The sequence below is a fragment of the Drosophila simulans genome, chromosome 2L, assembly GCF_016746395.2.
Source record: "Drosophila simulans strain w501 chromosome 2L, Prin_Dsim_3.1, whole genome shotgun sequence".
In the NCBI taxonomy this organism is placed as follows: Eukaryota; Metazoa; Arthropoda; class Insecta; order Diptera; family Drosophilidae; genus Drosophila; species Drosophila simulans.
This window is the reverse complement of record NC_052520.2, coordinates 5715471-5727210: the sequence shown is the minus strand read 5'-3', so window position 1 is coordinate 5727210 and position 11740 is coordinate 5715471. Positions and strand designations below refer to the sequence as shown.

General features: G+C 39.7%; 2 protein-coding genes across 4 annotated transcripts in view; one reads left to right on the top strand and one right to left on the bottom strand.

The window, feature by feature from the left end:
• The window catches only part of LOC6731114 (neuroguidin), a 44914-nt gene that overhangs the window by 18228 nt on the left and 14946 nt on the right, over positions 1-11740 (bottom strand). Inside the window, exon 1 of one of the 2 annotated variants that reach the window (XM_044923942.1) lies at positions 2744-2905. The exons of the other annotated variant lie outside the window; for it this stretch is intronic. Coding sequence (XP_044779877.1) covers positions 2744-2890 — 147 coding nt within the window. The 5' untranslated portion in view covers positions 2891-2905. Of the gene's footprint in view, positions 1-2743; positions 2906-11740 lie in introns of those variants that run through there. 2 annotated transcript variants of the gene reach the window in all.
• Positions 3354-10408, top strand: LOC6731109 (ABC transporter G family member 20). Of its 2 annotated transcripts, none has more exons than XM_016178939.3 (10): positions 3354-3612; positions 7358-7470; positions 7537-7959; positions 8023-8116; positions 8180-8526; positions 8583-8998; positions 9051-9237; positions 9451-9716; positions 9781-9867; positions 9934-10408. In XM_016178939.3, exons 2-10 carry the CDS (start codon positions 7367-7369, stop codon positions 10143-10145), a joined length of 2136 nt encoding a protein of 711 aa, XP_016023652.1. In that variant the 5' UTR covers positions 3354-3612; positions 7358-7366; the 3' UTR covers positions 10146-10408. The 2 variants fall into 2 exon arrangements, with proteins under 2 accessions (XP_016023652.1, XP_016023651.1); XM_016178938.3 differs by having other exon boundaries at positions 3355-3612; positions 7353-7470.

The following is an 11740-nucleotide window of genomic DNA, read 5'->3' as shown; positions in this document are numbered from 1 at the left end:
ATATAATTTATGTAAGGTTCAAAGATCTCATCAGAATACTGATTAATAACAGCATTTGACTCTCTGATATCCCAATAGTAATAAACCCTTATTAAATTTATACCATACAGCTGCAGTTACTGGTTTTTTTTTTATATATTCCTCAGATACACTCCATTAAACTAATTGAGCCTAATCAAGTGTTGCTAGCTGAAGTTTTCATTTTTGTTTCAGCAACATTTCGCAGCACGCAAGCAACATTATTGCTGAATTGATCGCAGCCAGTTTGCTAAGACAACTTAATATATAACAATTTTTATGATAACAAACATTTATTTATAAACAAGGTAACTGGCGTTTCTCAAGAGTGGCACATTTAATTTATAAAAATATTTTGTATAGATTTTATTCCCTCAAGAGTTTTTGTAAAAGCTTTTCGGATAGGCTCCGCTCGAAAGCTCGAACTCGAAAATTAAATAAAGTTTAAAATGCATGAAAGAGTTGCCAGATTGCTATAATTTGTATGTTTACACAATAAATGTACACGCAAAGAAAAAAAAGCATATTTGAGTAACGTACTTTTTAAAGTTGAATATAAATAACAATTTTCGAGATGTAGTCAGCTGACCTGATATATCCACTTACCTAAAACTAAAATACCTATTTATTGGTATTTTGCATGTTGTTGAACATGCACATTTTTTAATTGTAGGTTAATTATTGTTATAATCGATGGTAATCGTAATTACGCAAAACCTGTCAGATAATCTCTAATGCTCTGTAACTCAATTATTATTGTTATCTTTACCCCTACATGGCTTTCAATATACGTCTAAAAATATAAACAATTAAAAAAATTCCTCATTTCCTTAAAAACATTTTGTCGGTCAAAAATAGCTGGAGTGCATATTTGTTAAAATTCATTGCATGAGTGGAATAATCACGAATATGATGAACATTTTTAATAAATATGCTGAATCACCCGACTGATCAGATAACGTAATTACACCGCTACTCGTACAGTAAAATGTCATATTGAATGTAACAGACTGAAATACTTTTATTGACTAGTCCTCATTATCATTAAATTGTTTACATTTTATCTCTGTTTATACCACCCCACAAAACAAACCCAAGCAAAAATTTAATTTATTCTCAATAAATATAATTTATGAATAATAAATGTTGTTCTTAAATCTTGATTTTATATCTTTTTTACAAGAATTCTGCACTTTAAACCCGAAATTTGTCAGTTAAACTTGTCGAATTCCCAGGGAATGCATCAATGGAATTTCCAAATGATTCAGCTGCCGAAGGAAGTCAGGTTTAGTTACCCATTGCACAACAATTCGCTGGCTGATAAAAGTTTGCCACTTTTTTCACCAGTTCAGTTGTCATTTGCCCCATCCCAAAATATATCCCGATTGAGTGGAGAGCATTTAAGCTGACAGCAGGTGTGAGCAGACCAATAAGCGGACTGAGCAGTCTGTCTGCTGGTGGTCAGCAAACCCTAAGTGGGTTAAATCGTCGCTTGACCGACTGCCTCTCTGTGATAACAAACGTCAGCACGACCGCGGAGTGCAAACGCCAGAGCCACCACCACCATCACCACCACCTCCGCTTCCATTCCATCCCACTTCCAGCCCTCTTCCATCCCACTTCCAGGCCGTCGAGCTGGCCAAGAGCGAGTGCCAAGCCGCTTGCGCAGTCGCAGCTTCAAGGTCGCCTATTGTAAAAGAAAGCGCCAGCGCACGGCCTTGAACACGAAAAATATGTTAAAAGCCAATGGCTGAAACAAGCAGAAGCCGAAGCATGTGCCAGATAAAAGATGATATGGGATGAGAAACTTGAACTTCGATTTGCCCTCTTTTGTTTCGCATGGAAACGAATGTTTCAAACCGAAAACTATCGAAATGTGAGCAAACAAGCCAGTTTTGAGTGCCATAAACTTTGCGCTTGAGTAAGACAATGGACAAAGCCAATTTTTTTTTTTTAACCAATTTGTATACTTGTTACTATTCGTCGTTTGGCTTTTTGCAAACTTGTGCAAGATGGCAAAACAAGCCAGCCAGCATCCCAAAAATTCGAAATAATTCAAATTGGGGTTAAATGGTTGGCAAATGGGTTAACCCTCTACCTTATTAAATCAGCTATGTTAACACCATTCAGTTGGCAGTGAGGAAATAAATACATTTAAATGTATTACTATATATTTTATTTAATATGAATTCGCTCTTTGCAAGTGTGTGTGTTGCTTGCCTGGACGTAGTGTGATCTCGGAAATGATCCCAATTTTCTTTATGAGCCCTATTAATATGGGGAAGCTCTAACTAAGTAGATGAGCGACAGTTTGAACAGTTGATCTTCGTTCAAAGTATACAATGTGAACTATGTTTGCTCAGACAAATAGACAGTCTAATGGTCTCGTCATGACTCTATTACTTTTCCAAGTAAATAGTTTATATATATTATTTAAGTTTTTACCCGGAAGCTGAAATCTAAAGTGTGTGACCCTTGTATTTTAGTTATTTTTATTAGAATTAAGACTACGGACGATGTTCATAGGTTTATATACATAAGTCATAGGTAAGTCATAGGATAATATGCATATGAACCAAACAATACAAAGTATTACTTTTATTCAATAGGGTATCCACCCTAGCCCGGATATCTAGTTCATAAACTTCTGTATATTATTGGTTGTAAAAGTAAAATGTACAATTCTAATAGCGCAATTAACAGACAAATTTAAAATCGAACTTACTGCGGAATAATAATTGTTATTAACCTGACGTGTTTCTAAGCAATGTTCACATACCTGCAAGTAAATTCGAAGAATAATTAGTTGGTTACGAATCAATTGGTTTCTCGATGAACTGGTTGTGGCAAAGGCAAATATTGAATTATTCATAAAGCCAAGTACCAGATAAATGCCCTTTTTGAATAACCTGGCAGCTATGGCATCGGATAATTATAAATATGTGTATGGAGAATTCATTCTCTCCACCTCTATAAGGATGTGGGTATATATGTACATACATTCGTATACACTCATTTGTAGAAGTTAACAGGTAGACGCTGGACAAAAAACGAATAGATAGAAAAAGCGCAGCGTTGTGCCGCATTAATAATTTTATTTCGTACAATCTATCTTCATTTTTTCATACACTCGTTACCCAAGGAAACAACAAAAAACCCGCGCACAAACAAAATCTTTTTTATTTTCAGCACCGCTTTGCAAAGCGTCGCGAGCTGCGAGTGGAGCGCTGCGATCGACGAAAGCTAAGAGAAGCGATGACTGGCGCTGCGCCGGATTCGAGCCAAGTTGGGCCCAGTGGAGCGCCCAGTTGAGCCAAGCCGGGTGGATTGAGCTTGCGAGTGCGCGATCCGCCGCTTGGTCAGCTCAGTCGAGAAACGGAGCTTGCAAGCGACACTTGTGGCAAGCGGAGACGTTCAGCCGATCCGATTCGATCCCATCCAAAACAGCCGAGCGTGAAAGACCGTCGAAAGAAAAACGGAAAAAGCCACTCGTCGTCGAATCGGCGAAAAGCAAAGAAAAAATTGCAACACCAAAAGCGCGCGTGCGCAACCCGATAAGTTAGAAGATAGGCGAAAAATCCCTCGACTTATACGGTACGGTTAACGAAACAAAACTATTTCTTCATACCCAAAAAGTAACAAAGTGTGTGAATAAGAACAAAACTTTAAGCGACTACAATGTGAAAAAGAAAGATTTAACTATTTTAAATTTAATTACAAACGGTGGTTTTAAAACTGTACTTTAATATGTTAAGTGAGGGCTTTTTATAGCCCAAATACCGACTTCGAATGTGGAAAAACCACGCACACAAACTCCAGGGAAATGTGGGAAAAACGAAAGACTTAAGATACAAACTTGAGCGGGCTGCCTCGAAGCATGACCACATGTGTGTATTTTATCCGGGTGTATGTGAATTTCGTTGTGTGTACATAAGAAGATCTACGGGCCACGAGCCAAATATATTGTGTTAATTATCGACACCGAAAAATGGTGGAAAACTGCGACAGCCACCATTATTAATATATTTCCGGCGTTCTGTTTGCCTTTTCCAAATAAAGGTTTAGCAATAAAATAAATATCAAGTGTTTAAAAAGCTTACCCAAAGCTGAACTGAGAGCTCGACTGAGTCGAGTCAGCGGTTAAGCAATGCAAAATATTGCAACAGTAAACCCCCCAACCATTTATTTATCTCTTCTGTGTGTTTTGGGATCCAATGATTTCTGCTTATTTTTCGGTTTCAAATGGGAGTTAGAGCGCCACAAAGAAATTGATGCGAATTCACATAGGGATTACGGAGTTACAACTGGGGAAAATGCACATAACTTGGGCACAGCAATTTCCTCGGTGATGTAGTAATATCGGATGACAAAACAGAAAAAGTATTTCGCCTAAAAAGTGCTGTGACACACAAAACTGTGATGACGAACTAAAAACACAACGACTAGGACAAATCGCTTAATGAATAGCATAATGACATAAACTCACTTGTGCACTCAATGGGAAAAGATAAACAAACAAAAGCAATACTGGGACCAGACTCATCATCCTAATCATTTACAAATTTAAAGGGGATTGTAATGAAATTTATATAGAAATATCTTCTCTTTTATAATCCTGCTATCAGTCGTTCTTTTCTAAAGTCAGGAAGTTATATCTCAGTTATACTTATAATGATGATTATACATAATTAGAATCAATTGGATATGGTAACCGTAACATCGCAGTCGAAAGGTGAATGATACAAGCACAGGCGAGCAGCAATCCGAGGCAGACACAGCTGTTGTGGATATGTTGCTGCTGCCGCTGCCGTTGCAGTTTGACCGAAATGATTGTTGTGGCATTATATAAGAAGTGGCCATGCCACAAAAACGATGAAAGAGAAAGAAGAAAATGGTGAAAAAGACTGCAAATGAGAAGGAAGCAGTTGCCAGGAGTTTCAGCAGACAGCTGGCCAACCTGGAGAGCGAAGTGGTTTGTCGCAGTTGCAACGTGTTGCACGAACTAAATACCCACTAACACTGGAATAAGCCATCGCAGGGGCTCACCGTTGATATGGTTGGCCTGCTAAATAAGCCGTTAAACCGCATCAAGGTAACAGCAAACTTGTTGGCCATTTAGCAACGTGTTTGCCAATAATTGCACTTCGGCCATGCTCGTGGCTGTGTTCTCGTAGGGGGCTGAGAAAGCAATTTGGGGGTCCGTCCCTATTTTTTCTAAGCGGCTCACGGCCGTGTGGCAGCTCAATTGCAAACATTGCAAAACATTGGCTAATAAAAATGCGACTGCAGCTGATGGCAAGAAGGCAGCAACAACAACAGCAACACCAACAGCAAGACATCAATAAATATAGCCACCAATTTTGGGAACCACTCGCAATTGAGTTACAACGTCAGCAGCGGCGGTCCGTTAACCAGTTGGCAACCTTGATGCTCACTTCTTGGTTTTTTTCGTTTTGTTAATTATTTCGGGTTTTTTTTTTCTTCTTTCTGTTATTTGTATTATGGCAGGTGTCGGTCGGTTTTGGATATCGATTGATATACCAAAAAATGTATTCACTTAGTGCATAGGTACTGTTCATATCGATTAGTTGGGGACATTAAACCTTAGTAGTCCCTTTCGACTATTAAGAGCTACGTATGTGGAAAGGCTAAAAATTACTATACATGTTCATTAAATTCAAATGTGCATTGTCAACTGTGTCACACTGGTTTAATGGTCTTTTATTTTACTCAACACTTGCCAATTCGACTCGAAAGATGCGCATAAAAACAATAAAACTTAAACGACATTAAGCTGAAATAGTCGTCCTTTGCATCACGATTTGCAATGTTAAGCAAACAGCAAGCAAAGTTGAAAACAAGCCATAAAGTTATGACCACGACTGTGTGTTACTAACCTTACTCAATTTATTTTTCGGGTAAATGCTTACTTTTTTGTGGGTTATGCTTTCGAACGCTTTATGGGCGGGTTTTGTTTAGTTTTTTTCCCCACTTTATTGTTGATTTTGTTGTTGATTATGTATATATCATGGCGAGATAAATAAATGAGTAAGAGAGATAAATAGTTACAAATGCAATCAAGTAAATAGTTTATTTTTGGCTTGAGACTAAAACATGAGTTGGCAATCTAAGTGGGTCAAAGTCTGATTAGCGAGGTCACACGTATACACGAGTAAAATGATTTTTTTTCTTGGTATTTAGGAATTTCTAGCCGCATATCAAAAGGGAATAGGAATAATAAATGACTTAATTCAAATTCAAAATAAAATTTAACCAAAAGTTAGTTATAGTATATAATAGTGTTTTACACATGTTACAGGTCTAATGGGTCGGAAAACAAATAACTTGAATTCGACACACTCGGTCGTTTTTTGTACTTTTCCCTCGAGCAAACGATATCTGTGACTACTTACTTAGGTGTCATGATCCACTTGCGATTCATTTCACATTTAAAAGTTTTTGTCTCGACATGCAACAGTCAGCACTTCCCATTTACAAGTCAGATTTTGTGCCCCTTAAACCTCTCATGACATGTTTTCTTTTCAACTAAAATCCAGTTCGCAAGGTGTTTATTTATTCTAAATGCATTTGTACTGACGTTTTGTGGACCTTAGGTATATAGATACTTCCATACAGTATATGATTGTTATTCAAGACGATTCTGCATCTTTTCATCAGAAGTTCCGTGTCGTTTGTCATATACTTGCAATAGTATGAGTGCAAAATACTGCATTTTAAATTAGCTGAGCCGAAGTTCTTATACTCTTGGTGCCAGGAAGTTGGTTTGACTGATGTTATATAAAAAAGAATTGACTGCTCGTTTAATTTTACAGATATAATTTAAAGTGTTAATTCTAACAAATTTTGGTTCTCTTTGAAGGAGATACTTGGATGTGCAATTTCAAGTAGGAGGCCAATGAACCTTTTCGTGGTTAACTTAGTTAGAACTTACACATCTCGGTTTCATGTTCATTCAACCGCAAAGATGGCTAATTAGCGAGTACTTAGAGCTCGTATAGAAATCCGAAACCGAAAATAATTTTGGACCGCACAAGTGATTTGAGTGCCTCGACACGTGCATGCCATAAAGCCTGGCAAATCAATAAAATACATAACCAAATCAAGAAAATGCGAATTATTGACGCAAGTGATTTATGATGTTCCGAGTGAAGGAGTCAGAAATAAAAGAAGAGACCCTGAAAGTGTCTTTCTGTTTCATGGGGATCATTCTAGCTATAAGTTATAGTATATATGAGTTCCGTTCTTCGTAGAACTCTACCCGCTTACAAGCATGAAAAATATGGAATAAATTATTTATATTTATTATTCCACAGAATAGAACACAACAATGGCGGCCGTTGAGGTACGGAATGGCTATAAGTACTATGGCTCCAAATCAAATCCCAAGATTGTGCTTAACCAGCTGAATATGAACGTGATGCGTGGTTCTATGTGAGTTGCATTTAAGTTGTTCTATAACCCAAACTAAATACTATGCTCCTTCCCTCACTCGATCAGATACGGATTGCTGGGTGCCTCCGGCTGTGGCAAGACCACCCTGCTCTCCTGCATCGTCGGCCAGAGGCGCCTCAACGGAGGCGAGGTCATCGTGCTGGGCGCCAAGCCAGGAGAGCCGGGCAGCGGCGTGCCAGGATCGCGGGTGGGATTCATGCCCCAGGAGATCGCCCTGGTCGAGGAGATGACCGTGAAGGAGACAATCTTCTACTTCGGTCGCATCTACGGCCTGACAGACGAACGCATCCGGGAGAAGTTCAAGCTTCTCAAGGAGCTGCTCCAGCTGCCGCCGGCTAGGCAGATGATCAAGCAGTGCAGCGGTGGACAGCAGCGACGCCTGTCCTTCGCCTGCGCCATGATCCACGATCCGGAGCTCCTTATTCTGGACGAGCCCACTGTGGGTTTGGATCCCATGCTGCGTGAAAAGTGTGTGCAAGATAGTGAAAGCCAGAAAGCCTTCAGAATAACCCAAGTTGTATCCCTTTCCAGAATCTGGGACTTTCTCGTGGAGACGACGAGGAATAGCAAATTGGCTGTGATTATAACCACCCATTACATAGAGGAAGCCAAACAGGCAAATTGTGTAAGTGGACATGGGAATCATGACTACTTAAGAGTTTAGTATATACTATAATTACTTTTTTAGATTGGTCTTATGCGCAATGGTGTTCTATTGGCCGAGGATACACCTACCAACATCATGATCAAGTTTGGTACTCAGTCGATCGAGGACGCCTTTCTAATTCTAAGCCAGCGGCAGGGCAACGAAGATGAGTTGGCCCAAATCATGGATCACAATAAGAATCAGGCTTTGCCGGCAGCTGTGCTGCCACCTGAGGTAATAGACACACACGAGCCCAACATGCCGGAAAAACAGCCTATCCCGTTCGAGGAGCCCCTAAATGAGAATCGCAAAAAGATTTTCTTCACCACCAAGGGCAGGGTAAAGGCACTGATGACAAAGAACTTTGTACAACTCTTTAGACAACCCTCGTAAGTTCGAAGCAACATTCATTTATATAGTCCCCATTAATGACCAATAATTTTAGGGGCATTATTTTCATGCTACTGTTTCCCATCATACAACTGACGTGCTTCTATCTGGCCATTGGCAAGACGCCTACGAATCTTGAAATTGGAGTTTATTCCGGCGAAGTGGAGAACTATGGGGAGTGCTTCAACGAAAACCTGGTCACAGTCTACAAGGATAGCGACAACGAGAGCTGTCTATTCAACAAGCTATCCTGCAGATACATACGCGTGCTGGGTGACGATGTGGCCACGCGGAAATACTATGCCAGCGAAGCCGATGCTCTGAGCGATGCAAAGCGGGCCACAACCGTTGGCTATTTGCACTTTGCCCAGAACTTCAGCGATTCGATTCTCTCGGTGTTGGAGGATGGCATCCACTCCAGTGACGGAGCCGTGGACCACGCCGAGCTTAGTATCCACATCGATATGACGGGTAAGAGAGTCACTGTGCGAAGTCTTTCAAATCTAATAGAGTCGCTCTGCAGATCAACAAGTGGCGTACTTCATGCAGCGCAAACTCCGTGACAAGTTCAGTACATTCATGAGGAGTGTTGTCAAGGACTGCAATGTATCCACGGCCATTGTAGATCTGCCCGTCCAGTTCCAGGAACCAATCTTTGGCAGCACAGACATCGAGTTCCAGCAGTACTGTGCCCCAGGAGTGGTAATGACGTGAGTAGAGAATCCACATAGATGGACCCGAGTACCAAACCTCTTCTCACATGTTTATGTTTTTTATTTTATGAGCTGACGAAATTCACCGCAATCCATTAATTGGTTCTTCGTTGGTAGTAAATCAGATCTTTGCTTGAATCAACATTTCCCAAAACCCTCACTACTGTTAACTTGTACTTCCATTTATTAATTTATTTAATTGTATCATAGCATGGTCTTCTTCCTGGCCACTTTGATGACGGCCGCAGTGTTCATTTCTGAGCGCATGGATGGCATCTGGGATCGAACTCTATTGGCAGGTGTCTCGGCCACCGAAATGCTGTGGGCCCATCTTCTAACCCAGCTCATCATCATGGCCCTGCAGTCGTTTGAGGTTATTATGTATATTGGCCTAGTGTTCGATACTTACAACAATGGGGATACCACAACGCTAATTGGGTTGCTAACACTGACCGCATTTTGTGGCATGTTGTTCGGTAAGCGAAGAAAGGAGATATATTCCCTGAAGTGCATTTCAAGAACTTTCCTGTAATCCCCTAGGTCTTTTCATATCAGTCTTTTGCAAATCGCATACAGAGGCAAACTTTGTGGCTACTGGCGCTTTTTATCCCATGATCATACTGTGTGGTAAGTGTTCTCAAGCTGATTTTCTCATCTACATATTTCATTAAACAAATTTTTGAATCCTTGCAGGACTCCTGTGGCCTCTGGAGAGCATGCCACAGTTTCTGCAGGATCTAGTGATGGTGCTACCCTTCACCATACCCTCCATCTCAGCTCGAAATGTGATCGAGAAGGGCTGGAGCATCACCCATGAGAAGGTCTACAATGGTTTCCTGGTCATGGCCGGCTGGACGATCATCTTCTTCGTGCTCTGCCTGATCGGCATCAGACGCAAGGCGTAATTTTGGACCATGGGCTAAACTTTAATATTCGGGGGCCTTTCATTTAGTTGTAACGTTTTAGCATTTTTTGATAGGTGATCTATGTATGTGCATATCGTTTTAATTTAATAACTATCGGAAGCATATCACTCGCATGTTGTAGACTCTCATCACACAAGGAAACACATTCATACCAACGAATTGTAACATATTTTTAGGCAACGTTCTATATACTGCACTAAAAGTATCATAAGGTTTTAAGGGTGTCTCACAAAAAAATATTTATAATACACAGGACAACAAATCGTACTCATTGACAAGCACAAATTTCGTATTTAATTATTTGATCAAATAACAAAAATTAGAACAAGTCATACATTTTTATTCACATCGTGCGTGTGTGAATTTTGTATATTAAATTGTGAAATTATGTAAATCGAAATTTCAAATCAACCAAAAATATAAACCTAAATTAAATAATTGTTAATGTTTTTTTGGGAGTTTTAATGAAATTTAAAGCATGACAGAATTTTAAACAACAATTAAAGAGATGCGTTTAAGGCGGTCGACAGCAAATGTGTCAAGTTTGTTTTTCTGTGAAATTCAAAGCTGCATAAAACTAAAGTCCAATCCTCCTACACACGCATATGCATATACATATAAAAATGTATGTTTGCTTTTCTATATAATATTGCCTCATGTGTGTGTGGGCCAAGGGCAAGGACACACTCACGACGACGATGTCGAGGACGTGCCAAAGTTGCTGACACACTTCGGGCTGGAAAGTGCTAGACAGAATGTCTGCCCGGCCGGATGACTCCCCCTCCCTGCCTTACCATCCTGGCTTTCTCGGTGTCTGCCAGCAGACATTTTTATTACAAAACTTTATCTTTGCCAAATACGAAAAGGAAGAGTTGGAAAAATATATAAAAAGCCATCGTCCTGCCATCCTGCTAGTCCTCGGTGTCCTTGCGAGCGAGTGTATGTTTCTGTGGGTGTGTCAAGTGATGGGTGGCATAAAATCTAGTTTGGTATTCCATATAATTGCATTAAATGTGCAAGATAGGAGTCATTGCAGTTTAAATGCACAGTTGTTGGCAGAGCATTTTAAGGAGTGCCAGATGAGAATTGAAATTGTGGAAAAACAAATGATTGTGAAGATGCAAATGATTAAGTACAAATATAAACATTAAATTTTTGGTACATTCCTTTAGTTTTGATATGATATCATATCATACGTCATTGCAATTCCTAACCAGTTAGCCCAGTATTTGGAAACCATAACATATTTATTGTTGAGGTTGTCTACCACTTTGGCAAAAGATACATTTTATTTCCAAAGGCGCTTCAGACTGAGCTGTGAGCATTCAGATAAACTGAATCTTCGTTTAATTTTGAAATTATTACCATTCCGCATTCTGCACACAAAATGTAAAGTGAACTTTTTGGTCAATCTTTCCGTCTGGCACACACAGACAAAGATTTTCCTGGGGATGCCCCACAAGCAACAACAGCAACAAGGACCAATAAAAACAACATTTTTGACAACAAACAAAGTTGCATGAGTAGGTCAAGGTGCCCGAAAGTAGGCAACTGAAAAGTTTTCTCGAGCGTTG

What these genes read in the sequence shown, in the direction of transcription:
- LOC6731109 (XM_016178939.3), top strand. Translation starts at nt 7,367, where the DNA reads ATGGCGGCCGTTGAGGTACGGAATGGCTATAAGTACTATGGCTCCAAA. An exon ending in GATCCCATGCTGCGTGAAAA is followed by an intron (nt 7,960 to 8,022) that starts GTGTGTGCAAGA and finishes ATCCCTTTCCAG; the next exon opens with AATCTGGGACTTTCTCGTGG. An exon ending in TCCCATGATCATACTGTGTG is followed by an intron (nt 9,868 to 9,933) that starts GTAAGTGTTCTC and finishes GAATCCTTGCAG; the next exon opens with GACTCCTGTGGCCTCTGGAG.